The sequence below is a fragment of the Marmota marmota genome, unplaced genomic scaffold (genome assembly GCF_001458135.2).
Source record: "Marmota marmota marmota unplaced genomic scaffold, marMar, whole genome shotgun sequence".
Classification (NCBI taxonomy): domain Eukaryota; kingdom Metazoa; phylum Chordata; class Mammalia; order Rodentia; family Sciuridae; genus Marmota; species Marmota marmota.
The window spans coordinates 5,909,974-5,928,212 of NW_025999895.1; the positions used below are offsets into that span (position 1 = coordinate 5,909,974).

At 43.9% G+C, this 18,239-nt stretch overlaps 2 protein-coding genes across 2 annotated transcripts in view; both read left to right on the top strand.

Annotated features, from left to right (window-relative positions):
• Nucleotides 1-15,366, top strand: part of Jpt1 (Jupiter microtubule associated homolog 1) — a 16,009-nt gene extending 643 nt beyond the window's left edge. The window contains exons 2-5 of the mRNA XM_015504207.2: nt 8,064-8,206; nt 8,458-8,555; nt 9,455-9,473; nt 15,102-15,366. Coding sequence (XP_015359693.1) covers nt 8,064-8,206; nt 8,458-8,555; nt 9,455-9,473; nt 15,102-15,250 — 409 coding nt within the window. The 3' untranslated portion in view covers nt 15,251-15,366. The remainder of the gene's footprint in view (nt 1-8,063; nt 8,207-8,457; nt 8,556-9,454; nt 9,474-15,101) is intronic.
• Nucleotides 15,367-18,054: 2,688 nt separating this feature from the next.
• Nt5c (5', 3'-nucleotidase, cytosolic) overlaps nt 18,055-18,239 on the top strand; it is a 2,956-nt gene continuing 2,771 nt past the window's right edge. Inside the window, exon 1 of the mRNA XM_015504285.2 lies at nt 18,055-18,232. Within this exon, the coding sequence (XP_015359771.1) occupies nt 18,055-18,232 (178 nt within the window). The remainder of the gene's footprint in view (nt 18,233-18,239) is intronic.

Here is an 18,239-nt window from a genome sequence, read left to right on the forward strand (position 1 = left end):
CGCGGCGGCGGCCCGCCCCGATCCCGCTGTTCTCTCCATTTCATTCCTCCCACCGAGCGGGGGCCGGGGGGCCGGGGCCAGCCACTCGCTCTGGCAAACGGCGGGTTTTCCCGTCATTCGCAACAGTGCGGGCGGGTTCGCTTTCCGCGCTCTGCGGTGAGGCTGGCCCAGCCCCAGGGTGATGGTCTTAGTCCCCTGAGTGCCCGGGGGTGGGGGGTGGGGCCTTCAGGACGCCTTTGGTCAGGCCCCATTGTCCCACCCCCGGGCCACGCGCTCCAGCCACTGGCCCGGGGCTGTGCTTACCCTGGGCTGAGGCTCAGCGATGTAATCCTGCGACTGTGTCTGCCGGGTCCGGCAGGCTCCTGCACTCGCGGTGCCCCATTCCCCACCGGGCCCGCCTGGCAGGTGCGTTTGTGGTCGGGCGGGGCTGGTCATCGCGACCTTTCACTCCGGTTCAGGACTCAACCGCCCAACCCCTCTTCGAAGTGCCTACCCTCTGCTAACAAAGAGACCCCGTCTCCTCCCCCTTCCCCGCGCCCACCTCTGAGCTCAGGGAGAGTAGCAGCCATCCAGGATGGGTTTTCTGCGCCCAAAGCTTCGGACCTCGGTTTTTGCATCCTTCCTTCTTCACATCCCTTTTTGACGTTTGCCAAATGAGTTCATCCCTGGCCCCAGTTCCTTTGAGAAGGAGGTTTCCTGTTCTTGGGCGGGGCCGGAGAATCCATTGTCTCTTCTCTAGTATCTCCACCTGGAAAGCTGGGGCCTTTCTTGCCATTCATCCTATTGCATTTTGGAGATGGGGGCACAGGGCATGGTGTTTGAACAGGAACCTTTTATCAAGCCCTTACTTAACTTGGTGGAAGGGTTTGGGTTTATGGAAGGTGTCCACATTGTCTCAGCTAATTGCATTCTGTTCTGTGAGGTGGGTTATAGACATCTCAGGGATCTTCCTCGAGCCTTGGATGAAGCTTAGATTCCACTTTTTCTGGGCATCTGCTCTCTATTGATCACGACGTGCAGTTATGTGTGGCCAGCCTTGGGGTCCTGGCCAAGTGGCACAAAGGGAGCCATTTTGTAGGGCTAAGAAGACAGACATGAAATAGCAGTATCTCACAAGGGTTAGAGAACTTGAGAACAAAAAGCATGCCTCAGCAGAGGAGTCTTAGGAGAATGCGTGCAAGTGACATTCCCTTTCAACTAACTCTTTGCAGTTTTATAATGTAGAAGAGACTAGGTAAAATTGAAAAAAGACTAAATCAGAGGTTACTGGGAGGGCGGGGAATTTTAGTAGTTGGACATAAGAAAATACTGGTCATTCCCTCTTCTCTTGTCATCCTTCCAATGAGATAATTTTTTTCAGAGGACACTGGGACAAATTGAACCTTGGTTTTTCATTGTGTGTGATGAGGTCAACTTTTTCATGGTCAGATTTCAGTTGTTGGAATGATAATGTGTATCTGGAGTTTTGTCCTTTGGGTTGAGTTCAGCTTGGTGCTTTGTAAAGAATTTTGGTACCTAGTGGGCTGGGGTTGTGGCTCAGTGGTAGAGCACTTGCATAGCATGTGTGAGGCACTGGGTTTGATCCTCAGCACCTCATGTAAATAAATAAAATAAAGGTATGGTGTCCATCTACAAATAAAATTATTAAAAAATAATTTTAGTACACAGATTAAATTAATCCTGCTTGTTTTTCATATGTATATCTGAAATGAGAAAAATAATTTTTGGTTCTGTAAAATAAATGTTTTAAATAATTTTTTCCATAATTTTTCTTTCTGATATTGTGATCTGGGTACTGCAGTATTGTCATTTTATTTACTTCACACCTTTCCTTCTATAATCTCACCTAATTCTCCTAAAACTTCTTTTCTCCAGTAATATTCTCCTGGTTCTGTAGCCTCATTATAAATTTAATGTGGTAGGGAATGATCTGCAAGAACGTTTGAAAACTCAGGGATTTGAAGAGAGAAGCAAGGAGCAAATTTTTTAAAAATTACTCTCTCTAATATGTGGACATGTTTTTGTTGACTCTTAAATAGATAATCTTTATTTAGTTATTATATGTGTGTTTCAGAAAGAATAGTAAAAAATAAAATTGCAATACTTTGCCTTATGATCAAATCCTTTGTTTGGGGATGTCTGGCTGTTACAAATGGTCTCCACAACACTGACGTCATTGGAGTAGGTATCACCTGCCATTGCGGGAGGAAAGCTGCTGACCTGTCAAAGTTGGACTGGCCATAGCTTTGACTTGCTTTTAAGCTGTTGTTTGGGTACTAGTGTCTCTTTCTTTTTATTTTTTATTTTTCAAGGCCAAAAATATTTCCAAGCAAAAGAGGATTCTGAGGAATTTCATTTGGCTAAAATAACTCATGAGGTTTTAATTATGATTAGCAAAGAAAATAATTCTAATCTCTAGGGAGTGAAGGGGATAATGAAGAAAGTTGATTTTTATTCTAATAATTTTAAGTGTCTTTGTTGATTTTAAGATGTAAATTATAAAAACCTAATCCCTTCAGAGAGAAAGCTTAAGAATTGATGACATTCCTTTACTTGTGATTTAAATAACTGAATTAAGCTTAAAATTATCATCTTTATAAAATGTATGCCTGAACACATATATCTTAATTTATAAAATAAATTTAAGTGGATATTTAATATCTGAGACTTTTTTTATGTTTATTTTTTTAGTTGCAGGTGGATCCAATGCCTTTATTTATTTATTTTTATGTGGTGTTGAGGATCTAACCCAGGGCCTCTCACATGCTAGGCGAGCGCTCTACCACTGAAGCACAACCCCAGCCCAATATCTAAGACTTTAAAAAAATTTTTTTTTGGTTGTAGATGGATGGTCACAATATCTTTATTTGTTTTTTCACTTTTATGTGGTGCTAAGGATTGAACCCAGGGCTTCATGCGTTTGAGGCAAGTGCTCTACCACTGAGCTACAACCCCAGCCAATATCTGAGACTTTTTAAAAATGGAGTTTTAAATGTTATGTGTGGTTAAGGACTATAGTGGGACCTTGAGGTGGGTAGATAATGAAATTGGTGTGAATTCAGTATTGTGTTTATGTTTAAGGAAGGAAGCTAGAAAGACTGCATATTTAGAAAACAAGAAAACCCCTATCAAAGCATAATTCTATAGGTTTGTAGTTTAAAGAGAAAAATGGCATTTTGTGATTTCCCCACAGAAGTGATTGGAGCACTCACTTTTCAGTGCCTGCCCTGAGCTGAGGCTGGGGTTTGCACTCCCACTAACTAATGCTGGACAGTTAGAGCTTCTCAAGGCCTTGCTCCCCTGGAAGGAGGATGTTGAAATGCCTATAGCAGACTTCCTGCAGGCCTGACCCAGGCTCTCTTTCTGTAAGGCCTCTGAACTGTGAATGAAGTTAACATTGTTCAGTACTTGAGAAAAACAAGATTCATGATTTATGAATATAGTGGCACGCACCTGTGATCCTAGCTATTTGGGAGGCTGAGCAGGAGGATGGCAAATTCGAGGCCATCCTGGGCAATTTATTTATTTTTTTTATTTTTTATTTTTTTTTCATCCTGGGCAATTTAGAAAGACCCTATCTCAAGATAAAAGAGGGCTAGGGATGTGGTTCAGTGGTAGGGTGCTGCATGTTCAGGGCCCTGAGTTCAATTCCCAGGACTACAAAAGAAAAGTTTCAGTGTACATAAATAAGTTTTTATGAGTTTTAAGCCACACTTGTCTTCATATCATCTGTGGCTGCCTTCATGCAACATGGCAATGAATAGTTCAGGGAAGACCTGATCACAAAGCCAGTAGTATTTAAGGCTGGCCCTTTACAAAAAGAATTGGCAGCTCCTGGGAAGTGGAGCACTAATCTCCCTGTCCTCCCTGCTGTTCTGGCTGCCTTTCCAAACTCAAGGAGGTTGCAGTTTCAGAGATGGACTGGAATTTGAGTAGGAACTGAGGGAAAGGTGGAGCCTAGTCCAGGCTGGAGGAAATAGGCTAGCAAAGGCCCTTGCCTGGAGCTAAACTGCCAAAGAGTGAAGAAAGTAGCAGGACTTGGTTGGGAGGGAGGAGGTTGGATCCATCTTGATTGCATCTGCTGGATTGTGGAGTCTGACACACAAAGAGGCAGGGCAGGGGTCTCCCCTTGGTGCGGGAATGGACAGTGTGTGGGTTCAGTAAGGTGGCAGTGTTAGGGTGCTGAGGCTGGGGTACCAGCCTAAATGCAAGGGAGCTGAGAAGTCAGGATTTCTGTCTAGGGATCCGGAATGGACACAGGTGCCCACTGGTGAATGAATGATCGTTTAGAATGGACAGTGGGAAAAAGTAGTATTGTCAAGAGAAACACTGGTAGGAATTTCTGGAACTCAGAAACAGTTTTTAAAAGAATTTTAGATTAGTAAAAACTCAGAAAAACATCAAGTGTAAAAAAGACTTCAAGAATCACCTGAAATTGCATTAGTGAGTAGGCACTCCAGGTAACTTAGTTGTGGTGAAATTTATATGGTTATAATAACTAATGTGCATGATTGCCATGTTGCAGATGAAATGATACCCTTATAATAATAGTCTTATGAGGTAGATATTACTATCCTCATTTTACAGAGGAGAAAACCAAGACATAGGATAACTTTCAAAGTTCCCTTTAGAAAGTTTGTACAAATTTTATACTGTCATACCATAATGCTGAATGTTGGCTTTTTACATCCCATTTTCCCAATCTAATCAAATGATATATCCTTTTTCTTTTTTCTGCCTGACCTTTATAGGATTGAACCAGGGTCTCCCACGTGGTAGGCAAGTACTGAGTGACAGCCTCCTGCCTCAGCTTTCCAAGTGGCTGGCTTTCAGTGTGGGCTGCGGATCCTTAGATTTATTTATTTTTTAGTTGTAGATGTACAGAATACCTTTATTTTATTTATTTATTTTTATGTGGTGCTGAGGATTGAACCCAGGGCCTTGCACGTGCTAGGCAAGCACTCTACCGCTGAGCCATAACCCCAGCCCGGATCCTTATTTTTATTTTTATTTTATTTTATTTTTTTTTGAATTTTAATATTTATTTACTTATTTTCTAGTTTTCGGCAGACACAACATCTTGGTTTGTATGTGGTACTGAGGATCGAACCCAGGCCGCACGCATGCCAGGCAAGCGCGCTACCGCTTGAGCCACATCCCCAGCCCCAGGATCCTTAGTTTTAAATTGCATTTGTGTGCTAGTCTGAATAGAACTCAAACCACAGCAGTCAGCACAGAAGACTTCAGTGACCTCAGAAGGTGTGGTGCTTTCCCCACTGACAGGCAAACAAGCAGTTCTGCAGCTGGGTATCCCCTAATCCAGCTCAGTTTTGATGCTGTCTTCAGCATCAGATCCCACACACATCAAGTGCTCAGCCCCCAAGTTGGCCTCAACCCCTCTTTAAATTCCAGGTTATTTTTATCTATGTTTCTGACTGACTGTAAGTCGAATTTCCCATAAACCCCTCCTCACATTTAATTTGTTAGTGCAGCTCATGAAGCTCAGGGATATATTTGCTTCTACTTCCTGTTTTTTTTTTTTTTTGTGAAGGATACTACAAGGGACAGACAGGAAGAAATGCGTAGGGCAAGGTGTGGCAAAGGGATGCCTAACTTCATGCCCTCAATGATTGTGCCACCATCCAGGAGCCTCCATGTTTTAGCTTTGGAAGCTCTCTGAACTCTGTCCTGGGTTTTCATGGAGACTTCATTGCATGGGCTTGATTGAAGCATGAATAACTGTGTTGCAGTGGGATTGGTCAAAAAGGGTGTAATCTACTGGTAGTAGACGGGAAACTCAGCAGCCCTGTCTGCTTCAGCATTCTGGTTTCTGGGCAGGACCCTGCTGGAATGAGGAAGGTCTTATGACCTACTGTGGCACAAGGGTAGGTCAGAAATTTTCTTATTTCTTTTCCTGGCCCCAAACTACTGGGCCCAAGGGATCTTCTGGCTTCAGCTTCCCCAGTAGTTGGGACTGGAGGGATGGACCACTGTGCCCAGCTTCAAGATTGGATTTTTAATGTTTGGGAGCTATTTAGATTTGTTTGTGGTACTGGGGATTGCATCCGTGGTGCTCTACCACTGAGCTACATCCCCAGCCCTTGTTATTTTATTTATTTTATTTTGCTAAGCTGCCAAGGCTGACCTTGAACTTGAGATCCTTCTGCCTCAGCCTCCTGGGTTGCTGGGATTACAAGGTATATGCCACCACAGCCAGCAAGAGAGTGTTTCTTTCTTTCTTTTTTTCTTTTTCTTTCTTTCTTTCTTTTTTTGATACTAGGGATTGAACTCAGGGGCACTTGACCACTGAGCCACATCCCCAGTCCTATTTTGTATTTAGAGCCGGTCTCACCGAGTTGCTTAGCGCTTTGCTATTGCTGAGGCTGGCTTTGATCCTCCCGTCTCGGCCTCCCAAGCTAGTGTGATTACTGGCGTATGCCACCGCACCTGGCAAGAGACAGTGTTTAAACCATTATACTGGGCTGGGGTTGTGGTAGAGCGCTTGCCTCGCACTTGCGAGACCCTGGGTTCGATCCTCAGCACCACATAAAAATAAGTGAAATAAAGGTATTGTATCCAACTACAATTAAATATTAAAAAAAAAAAAAAAAAAAAAGAAAAAGAAAACCATACTGCTCCTATCCCCAGTAAAGGAAATGAATCAGTAGTTAGAAAGTTGTCTCATGAAACCATCTCAGTTGTCTTTTTTTTTTTGTGCCAGGGATTGAATCCAGGAGTGCTCAACCACTGAACCCCAACCCCCACCTCCCTTTTTTTTTTGTCTTTTGAGACAGAGTCTTGCTAAGTTGGTTAGGGCTTCACTAGCAGCCTGGCTTTTAACTTAGGATCCTCCTGCCTTAGCCTCTTGAGCTGCTGGGATTACAGGCATCAATTTTCTGTTTTGAGAGGTGGCAAGGGGAGTTGAGTTGAGTTTTTGCAGGGAGGAGACAAATTGATCAACCCATGGCAAGAAGATCTGGAAATGTGTACAGTCTGTATTTCCAAGTGAAACAGAAAGCCGTGGGTGCCATCCTGAAGAACATGGGTACAGAACATGCTGTGGAATTGCACATTTAATTTCTCATATCAACTTGGCCCTTGTGGCTAATCATCCGTGTTTATTATTGAGCATAGTGGAGTACAAATACATAAGCAGGCTCATGGGTGCTATGGAGGTAGTTGATACTGTTGAACTCTCCTTTGGCTTCTAAACTGGTCCAGGTAACTTCTGTGTGTATATTCTTCCTTTTTTTTTTCCATTTAGTTGAAAATAAAATGGAAATGACTTTCAAATGAATAAACGATAAAATGTTCTTCTAAACTTGTTTGCAGGTATAGTCAGTTAAGCCCAGTAGAGCAAGGGCTATTTGGTCTCTTACCATTTCTGAAAAAGGGAAACCAACCAGGCAGTGACTCTAATTGTGAAATGTGATAAACTAGTACTTTATCTTGGAATCTTTTTTTTTTTTTTTGGTATGGGGAATTGAACCCAGGGGTGCTTAACCACTGAGTCACATCCCCAGTCCTTATTTTTATTTTTTATTTTTTTGGGGGGCACTAGGGATTGAACGGAGGGGCACTTGACCACTAAGCCACACCCCCAGCTCTATTTTGTATTTGAGTTAGAGACAGGGTCTCACTGAATTGCTTAGCACCTTGCTTTTGCTGAGGCTGGCTTTGAACTTGCTATCCTCTTGTCTCAGCCTCCCAAGCCTCTGGCATTATAGGTGTGTGCCACTGTGTCTGGTTTATTTTTTATTTTGAAACAGAGTTTTGCTAAGTTGCTGAGGCTGGCCTTGAATTTGCAATCCTCCTGCCTCAGCCTCCAAGTAGCTGGGATGACAGGCATGTGCTCCCACACTGGGGAGTACTTGGTATCTTAACATTCAGCACTGAATTCGTACCAGGATGAGTTGTTTCCTTTTTCCATGAACAGCTCTCTTTGGGGCAGCAGTAAGGGAGGAAGAATGGGTGTGGAAAAAGAAACAAAAGATACAAGAAAATATTTATGCCAAGAAATGCTTTGATATGATTTGAAACTAATGTTTTGCCATAATTTCCAGGGTTTTGCGGCCTCCAGGTGGTGGATCCAATTTCTCATTAGGCTTTGATGAACCAACAGAACAGCCTGTGAGGAAGAATAAAATGGCCTCTAGCATCTTTGGGACACCTGAAGAAAATCCCCCTTCTTGGGCCAAGTCGGCAGGTACTACTTTCGTGTGTGGTCACTGGAGGGCTGGGCCAGCAGAGATGAGCCCAGCTGGCTAGTACTAGTTTAATGGTAATGAGCAGCTGCTGAAGTTTAACTTGAGAAGAGCGAGCTGGGAACTATGAATGTATGTGGTGGATCGGAATGAGAACTGCAGTCAGACTGAGAGTCTAGGTTAGGATGTGTACGGAGGTGTTTTATTTTGGCATTTCTGTTGTATTCCTCAAGTATTGTATTTTGGTTTCTAGGTGCCAAGTCTAGTGGTGGCAGGGAAGATCTGGAGTCATCTGGACCACAGAGGAGGAACTCAACTGAAGCAAGCTCTGGAGACTTCTTAGATCTGAAGGTCAGTGTGACCCACTACCCACTAGGAAAGCCAGGCCCAGGGCAGAGAGGGTGAGAAGTTAAATTGCCCCTTTGTTTACTAAGAGTTTCAGTACTGCTGCCGCAACGGTTGGTCACAATAACTAAAAAAGGGACTGGGTCATCTTGCTGATGGAAGACCCCTAAGTAGAAAGTAGGTCAGAAAAGTGACTCAGCGTGCCAGGTGGCTCTGACCAGTAGAGTCGGCTGTAGGCCCTTCACCACCATTGGCTTTGGGAGCCTGTGGGTCTCGCTCCCTCTGTCTCTTTAAGAGGAGCACATCTGAGTTGAAGGATGGTTGCAGCTGTTTTCCAGTGTCACCTTGAGGTGAACTACAGACTGGACCCCTGGAGTCACCATCAGGTGTCTGCAGATGAGTACTGCCACCGAGCCCCAGTAGGAAGTCCTCCTGGCTAGTGGCCTCAAGCATATTGAAGCACTGGAGTGTAGGGAGTGCTGTCTGAGGACTCTGGGGCTTAGAGGGTCCTTCAAAGCCAGATAAGGAGAAAAAGACAAACAGAAGGGTGGGTTTGCCCATTCCCATTCTGATGGAAGATCCTCTGAAGTGTTAGTTGGTGTCAGTCTGTGGCCATGCCACCATGAATGTGCCTATACATTTGAAATGTTAGTTGGTGTCAGGTCATCAGAGCAAATGTTGTGCTTTTTGTTTGTTGTTTTTGGTGTTTAGTTGTGAAATTTATTGTGCAGGATTGCTGTATGGCATTGTTCTCAGTTAAATAAAGGTCTCCGCCTGACTCTGTGCTTGATTGCATCAGAATAGGATTTGACATTTGATTTCAAATAGATGTTAGCTACTCTGAGTTAGACAGTTAGATTTTTGTGATGCAAAATTGTAAATTTTTAAATCTTTTTCTTTTGCAGGGTGAAGGTGACATTCATGGTGAGTACTTCAAAGACTAAATTGTTTTTTGGTTCTATAATGCTTTTTGGACAGATCTGAATTGTAATTCAAATCATGTCTTGGTGAAAGAGAACTGGGTGTGCCCCAAGAAAGTGCCATCATCATACTCTGGGCGGAGGGAGAAGAACAAAAAAATTAGAAAGTTAGTAAACATGGCCACATTTTAAATCTGCTAGCAGTGAAGAATGCTGGAAACCTAGACAGAAAAAGACCTGGAGAACCCAAGGGCATACCGCTGAGCTAACCCTTACCAGCTCCATCCCCCTCTTTAAATTTTTTTACTTTTTTTGAGAGAGGTTCCTGCTAAGTTGTAGAGGCTGGCTTTGAATTTTCCATCCTCCTGCCTCAGCCTTCCAGGTCTCTGGGATCACAGGGGTGTTCCACCACGCCCAGCTGCTAGGACGTTTTAATTAATAAAAGACTAGAATTTCCAGTTCAGCTCATGGCATTCCATTTGCGAAGTTCATTTGATTTTATATTGAGGTACTTATTTGTAAGACATTAGTTACCCTCAAGTGATTTTGTAAGTGGTGATTTGGGGGGCAGATGTAAATTTCCAGCTAGTCATCCACATTACCAATTATAGGTGGAAATGAGCTGTAATCATTTGCTTAATTACTTTAAATCTTTGAAGTATTTATTGGCACCTCTTATTACAAGGGCCAGAACAGTGCTGATGAGTACTCTAAGGCTTACAGGTGTCACTGCAACAGTCAGTCAAGTTGCTGGTGACACACACAGTCACAGGCCCTGAAGAGCCTTTTCCTACTGTTATGTTTTGTGATGTAGCATGTGGACTGGGGATATAGCTCGGTTGGTAGAGAGCTTGCCTCACATGCACAAGGCCCTGGTTTCAATCCCCAGCACACACACACAAAAAAAAAAAAAAAAAAAAAAAGAAAAGTAAACAACCCTACAGTGAATAGTTGTTTTGGGGCTGGGGTTGTGATGGAACCAAGTTCCTCTCCTGCCTCTCAGTCTTTCCTGGTGGATGTGATAACAGGAGAAGCTCCTGAGCCTTCAATCAGACCAGTCACTCTTTCCCAAGATGAAGTTGTGTCAGTTACTGTTTGTGTTCAGTTTATGTAATTTGGAAAACTATTTTGGAGGTGAAATCTAGACTTTGCAGTCTTGCTTTTCATCCTCCCAGTACTTCAACTGTAAGACTGAATGTAGCAGAATCAGCTAATATTTGTTTACTGACTAGGGCCAGTGGATATAACTGAAGATATGGCCCTTGTGTTATGGTACCCAACTCTAATCCCAGTGACTTGGAGGCTGAGAGAGGAGGATCTCAAGTTCAAAGCCAGCCTCAGCAACTTAGTGAGACTCTGTCTTAAAAAAAAAAAAAAAAAAAAAAAAAAGTGTGAGGTATGGTGGTGGTGGTATGCACCTGTAATCCCAGTGACTCATGAGGGTGAGACAGGAGGGATTGAAAGTGTATGCCAGCCTCAGCAACTTAGTATGACCCTTTCTCAAAATAAAAATCTTATAAAAGGGCTAAGGATGTAGTTCAGGGCTAGAACACTTGCCTAGCATTTGCAAGGCCCTGGATTCAATCCCTAGTACTGGGAAAGAAGGCGGGGGATGATTTGGGGAGCCCGGAGAAGTGAGTGAATCCTCATGAAGATACAAATGGTGTAAGTTATTTGTCCTACCAAGTAATTCTGTTCCCTGTGCTTCCTTCTCCAGCTCAGTTCATTATTGATTCTTTAGATAAATAGCATATTGAGTTGTATGCTATGACAAGTTCTCCCTTTTAATTTTTCTTTTTTTAAACAATGGCCATCAATTTTATTACCTGCTTATTCTGTATTCCTGACTGCTACAACTTTTAGTTCCTTTGTCATGAATTGACAAGGGGCAGCCAGGCACTGGGGCGCGTGTCTATAATCCCACCAATTTGGGAGGCTTGAGGCAGAATGGCAAGTTTGAGGCCAGTTTCAGAATTTTAGTGAGACCCTGCCTCAAAATAAAAATGGAAAAGGGCTGGGAAAGTAGCTCAGTGGTAGAGCATTCATGGGTTCAATCTCTAGTACCAAAAAAAAAAAAAAAAGTGACAAGGGTATAATAATTCAAGATGTATCTGGTATATTAAAGGTTGACCCCAATTCTGTTGCAGTGTTTCAAGTTAGATAGTCTGCTAGTTTTCTTCTTGTTCTGATTCTTTGATCGTTACAATGAATCATTTTTTCTATTCAGACATAGGTGTCTTTGTTCAGTTTTTTGTAGTTGTGGAGATTGACCCAAGGCCTTGCACATGCTGGGCAAACACCCTACCACTGAGCCCCATCCCCACCCTTTTTTAGTTATTTGAGACTGTTTTTTTATTTTGGGGGGGTGTGCTGGGGATTGAACCAAGGGCCTTGTACATGTGAGGCAAGCACTCTACCATTTTTATTTTTTAGTTGTTGATGGACCTTTATTTTTATTTATTTTATTTTATATGCAGTGCTGGAAATTGAACCCAGTACCTCACGCATGCTAGGCAAGTGCTCTACTGCTGAGCCACAACCCCAGCCCCTGGCCTATCTTGTAATCCTCTTGCTTCAGCCTCTTGAGTAGGTGGGATTACAGGCGTGTGTCAGTGTGCGGTGCTGTTACATTATCGGTGTGCCAAACAAAGACAAGTTAGGAGCTCATAAAATATATTTTGATGAGTGAGGCCCTGGGGTTTGATCCCTAGTACCACAATCCATCAATTAGTACTAAAATGTATAAAATTGGAGAAGTATTTCCTTCAGAGCCTTTGACATCATAATTATTAGACTCAATAGGGACAGGCAGTACCTGTCAGATTGCTATAAAAGTTTCTAAATGTTTAGTTACAGTAACTCTATTTATCTCATTACAGACTGGTAACAAACAAGCTGCCCTCTTCTGGCCACAGTGTTTCTAACCTGACAAACAAGCCCTGCCCTTAAGACCTGGGCTGCTTTCTTTGGTCTGCACCAGAGCTTCTATTTTCCTTTTCATTTTTAGCATATTATTATCTATGTGAAAAATAAAACACTTCCTTTAATGATGTAAGACAATTAGGAGATTCGTGGGATGAGCCTTTTATGAAAATTAACTCCAGTGGGAGAGCTGTGGGATTTTTTTGTCCTTCAGAATATTCATTGACTCCTTGATCCAGTCAGACAATGGAGGGTTCAGTTAGATCTTGTATATGTAGAATGAGGCCAAGGCCACCTAGCGGAAATGAAAAAACTTTAATTGAAACATTGTGTTAGTGTTTTAGGCTGAATTAATGGTCTGTTGCTGTTTTTAATTTTTCTTTTTCTTAGAGGGATACCAGGGATTTAACCTGAGGGCACTTTACCACTGAGCCCCCAGTCCATTTAAAAATCTATTTTTTTGGGGTGGGGGGTACCGAGGATTGAACTCGGGGGCACTGGCCCACTGAGTCACATCCCCAGCTCTATTTTGTATTTTATTTAGAGACAGGGTCTCACTGAGTTGCTTAGAACCTCACCATTGTTGAGGCTGGCTTTGAACTCACAATCCTCCTGCTCAGCCTCCTAAACTGCTGGGATTACAGACGTGAGCCACTGTGCCTGGCACCCCCAGTCTTTTTATGGTTTATTTTTGACATGGGGTCTTTTTTTTTTTTTTCTCTGTACTGTGGATTGAACTCAGGGGCACTGACCCACTTGAGCCACATCCCCAACCCTGTTTTGTATTTTATTTGGGGACAGGGTCTCACCGAGTTGTTTAGCACTTCACCAATGCTGAGGCTGTCTTTGAACTCACAATCCTTCTGCCTTAGTCTCCGAGCTGCTGGGATTATAGGCGTAAGCCACTGCACCCGGCTTTCTGACATAGGGTCTTGACAAGTTGCTAAGGCTAAGTTACTAAGGGTGTCCCTGAACTTGCGATCTTCCTGCCTGACCCTCCGAGGTGCTAGGGTTACACCCAGCCCTGTGTATTCTGCTAACACTGTGCTGCTTGTTCTATTACCACAACCTACACATGGCTGTGTATATTTAAACTTTGACTCAGACAAATTAAAACTCCTGACCCAGTGGCCGTGGATTGAGTGGAGCCATGTATGGCTGCAGTGGACAGCACAGACACTGAACATGCCCAGGGTGCAGGAGTTCTGTGGAGCAGACGCACTCACTTTGAATTTCATTATAATTGCAACATAAGAAGACACTGGTCCACTTGCCAGGCAGAAAAGGGAGGACGACACTTTGCTGTAGTTCCACGTACTGCTGGTTAGTGAAGAAGGACCTTCCTAATGCCTTGGTCATAATAACACAGCAATCTTTTTTTTTTTTTTTTTATTGTTTGGTCTTTTTGGCAAATTATTGAAAAAGGACTTCTGTGGAATGCGTACAATTATCTATGGTTGTAGAAGATGCAACTAATTTTAGTTTGATGATTTAATGCTGAAATAAGCCTGCCACTCAAAATTTAATGTTTAATATGCTTTAAAATATTAATATTCTTAGTATGGGCTGGGGTTGTGGCTCAGCGGTACAGCGCTCGCCTACTACTGAGTGGGAAGCCCTGCGTTCGAGTCTCCGCACCACATAAAAATAGATAAATAAAATAAAGGTATTGTGTCCAATTACAACTAAAAAAATAAATTTAAAAAAGTTAATACTTTTAGTAAACATTAAGTTTACTTATTTATTAATAAAAATAAGGGATTTTTAAAATTGTGATTGTTGTTTTTTGTTTTTGCAGTCACTCTTGAATTCATATGAAGAAATTAATTTTCTGTGTTTGCAATCTATTTGCTAATAAGACAACTGAGAATATATACTTGTTAGCTGGGTACAATGGGGCACACTTGTAATCTCCGTGTCTGGAGAGGCCAGAGTAGGAGGATGACATATTTGAGGCCAGCCTCAATAACTTAGAGAGGCTCTGTCTCAAAATAAAAAATAAAAGGACTGGGTATGTGGCTCAGTGGTAGAGCACCCCTGGGTTAAATCTGTAGAACCACACAAAAAAAAGTCTACTTGTTGGGAATCCACAAATCAGTCAGTGACTTGAGCAATATGTGCTGTAGTAGATATTACTACTCATGCTTATGGTGTTAAAAGTAGGAAGTGCCCAGTTCATTTGAATAGGAATCACCAACTGGACACAGTGGTGCGTGCCTGTAATCTCAGTGACTTGGAAGTCTGAAGCAGGAGGATCTCAAGTTCAAGGCCAGCCTGGGCAAATCTTGCTGTCTCAAAAAGTAAAAAGGGGTGGGGTTTGGGTTCAGTCTGAAGTACCTAAGCAAAACACTGAACTGATGTGACAAAACATAAGACTGATCAATTCTGGACAGTAGGATCATGGTTGATGGGTGGTTTGTTTGTTTGTTTGTTTTGGTGGCACTAAGGATTTACCCAGGGTGCAATACCACTGAGCCACCTCCCAGCCCTTTTACTTTTTATTTTGAGCAGGATCTCACTAAGTTGCTGAGGTTGGCTTTGAACTTGCAATTCTCCTGTCTCAGTTGCTTGGATTACAGACGTGTCACCATGTCTGGCTGAGTTTTTCTACTACTTTTCAGTATGTTTTAAACCACGAAAATAATAAATTTGAGACTCTTTGTCTTATCCAGAAATAACTATTAGGTTCATCTCTGTTCCGTTTTCCCAGAAAACATGGACACAGACCTGCAAGGCAGCCTGGGGCAGAGTGAAGAGAAGCCTGTGCCCGCGGCGCCTGTGCCCAGCCCCGTGGCCGCGGCCCCTGCACCATCCAGAAGAAACCCTCCTGGTGGCAAGTCCAGCCTGGTCTTGGGTTAACTGACTGTCCTGAACTCTGTCATTTTGTTTGTTTGTTTTCTTCATGCTTGTGAACTGCACAACTTGAGCCTGACTCTATATCTTTTGAATTTGTTTCATTAAAAAGAAGCACTTTATGTACTGCTGTCTTTTTTGTTTGTTCGTTTTCTTCCTCCTTTTTCTTTTTGAAGAACAGGATTCTCTTTCTCTGTCTGACTCCTGGGTCTGTGGGCCATGGCATGAGTGTTTTCTAGTAGTAGATTGAAGGGAAAGCTTTGTGACACTTAGTACCGTGTTTTTAAGAACAAATCATTTGGTTCCTGATGTGGTAGAGGCTCTTTTGTATGAGGTTTTTGACGCACTGTTCTTGGGTTTACCATGGTTGGACAGACCTTCTGCAGTCCACAGGCACCACCCCGGCAGCCCCACCACACACATGGTCTGTATGCAGAGCTTCTCTGTGGCGCTGCCCTACTCTCTCAGTGCCCTTAGCTAAAGCATCTTCCTGTGCCATATGGAAGAGGCCTGAGCCTCACAACCCGCTGCCTGAAAGCAAAGAAGCTGCCTTTTTTTAACCTTCAGAAGTGAGCCAGGTACTAACATGGCTGGCTGGCCTATGAGCAAGAGGACGGCTTCAGACGCACAGTCAAGCCACCAGGATGAAGTGGTGACGCAAGCCAGGGAGGCGAGCACACGGGTGGCCCCATGCAGGAGCGGGTCCCACAGGGGCACTGTTCTTACTAAGTAACTTGACGCTGTGTGCATGATGCTGGTGCTTGACCATGAAATGAAAGTCTCATCTTTAAAATGTGTGTTGTACCTCCCGATCCTGGACTGTTGCTTACAGTAAACAATGCCCACATTTTGAAACATTGTGTCCTGTGTCTCTTTCATATTGTTTCAGTGTCCTTCCTTTTACTTTTTTCTTTGCCACTATAATCCTGTCCAATGATTGGATTAATTGAAGCGGTTTAAAGGTTCAAGGCCAGCTTGGGCAATTTAGCCAGACCTTATATCAAAATTAAAACAAGGCCTGGGGTGTGGCTCAGGGGTGGAGCCACCACGGGGTGCAATCCCCAGCAACAAGATTAAAAACTTTGTTTCCATTTTGTGAGGTCCTTATCAAGAGGGCGTGGTGGTTAAACAGAAGAGGACAACAAAGGAAGTGTCCACATAATCAGAAAGTGGTGGTGGCCAAGGCCCCACAAGTGCTCTTTGGGGTCTAGGCAGAAGGTTCCAGGTCAACATGTCAAATGTCCAAATCAGGCAGTAAGGCCTGTTTTGGTGTCACCCATGCTACTAACCTGCCGTGCTCCTCTGGGCCTCAGTTTCCTCATTGGCAAAATGAGACTTTGGAAGTACTAGGCACATCTTTTGGAAGAATAAGGGAATACCAGATAAATCAGTCATCAGTATATTGAAACCGGCTAGCCCTATAAATACTGGCCTATACCAGTATAGGCTTATACCATCGACCTGAAAAGGAGGGAAACTGCACCCTTCTCTTCCTATTAGTAAGGGTGGGGCTCCTGGAAAAGAAAGGTCTATGGTTTTTGTCACCACTTGATAGTTGTTTTTAATTTTTTGTTCTATGAAGATAAGCAAACACTTAAAATGAAAGCTGTTCTGGGGTGGGGAACAGTTGAGCCAGTCACTTTGGGACTATAGAACAGATTTAGCACTGGAATGTGTTATGGGTGTTCAATTGCTACTCTGGAAAGTGAAGTTTTTTGATCTTTAAACCATGACAAGATGACTACTAAGTTACCCAAGGAGCAACTTCATTGGCAGACCTCTTGGCCTGTTTGTGTGACTAAAGTACCTTGGTGAAGGAGGCCAAAGACACAGTTGGGCACTGAGTACATCTGGCTTAATGCTTCCTGCCTCTTGCACAGTTTGAAACTGACTCACCTTAGATCAGGTTCCCCCTATGTGATGCTTTTGACCCATTGGTGTGGGAGTGGCAGGGTCCTCAGATGGAGAACATCACGATGGAAGGATGATAGAGGCTTCTGCTGTATGTGCCATTTCCAGAGAAAGAACAGCCCTGATTAGCAGTGCTTGAAGGAAATCGCCTCCCCAAGTGAACAGGAGGTTTGAACTATATTCTCCCATGTTTCAAACCTATTCTGGTAAGGCTGGGCCTGTAAGATGCTTGCCTAGCCCCGGTTCAGTGCCCAGTGCTACAAAAATAATCGTCTCACAGACCCCATTACCTTCAACAGTTTCATTCACTTCACATTAACGCGCAGCCCCCATGATCCAGGTCTTCAAGCATCAGGGGCTCTGGTCTGGGGTCTCTGCATCCAGCCTCGTCAAGCAGTTAGGGCAGAACTGTCGGTGGCCTCAGACTTCGAATTTAATATGTGCAGCCAGGCCCACAGATTTTAAACGCGTTGCTGCCTTGTTAGAAGGTGCTTCACAGGCTGGGCACCGTGGTGCACTCTTGTAAACCCAGCGACTCGGGAGGCTGAGGCAGGAGGATTACAAATCTGAGGCCAGCCTGGGCAATTTAGCCAGGCTGTGTCTCAAGAAATGAAAAGGGCTTGGGGATATAGCTCAGTGGTAAAACGACACCGGTTCAACCTCCAGTACAGAGAAAAAAGGACGGGGGAGAAAAAAAGAAGATAACTTCCAGTATTTTAGATCGTGCCTTTTTTGGGAGGACGAAGGGTGGGTCACGAAAAAGCTGAGGATCATAAAAGAGATCGCCTTCAGCCGTCCTGCCCTGGTATTCCAGAAGGGGTTCCTGCCACCGCAGGTCGACAGGAAGACAGGTTTGAGGACCTGTGCCGGGTGTCGCCCAGCGTCCCCACCTGCGGCCTATGCAAATTAGCCGGGCTAGTCTGACTGGGCTCCGCCCACGGCTCGCGGCCCGGAAGCAGCGGCACTCGGCGCCCAGCGCTCCGCGCTTCCGGCCGGCTCAGCCCCTTGGGTCCGAGACCCTCGAGACCCCAAGACCCCCGCAGCCTGGAGGCGATGGCAGCGCAGCGCGCGCGGCCCGTGCGTG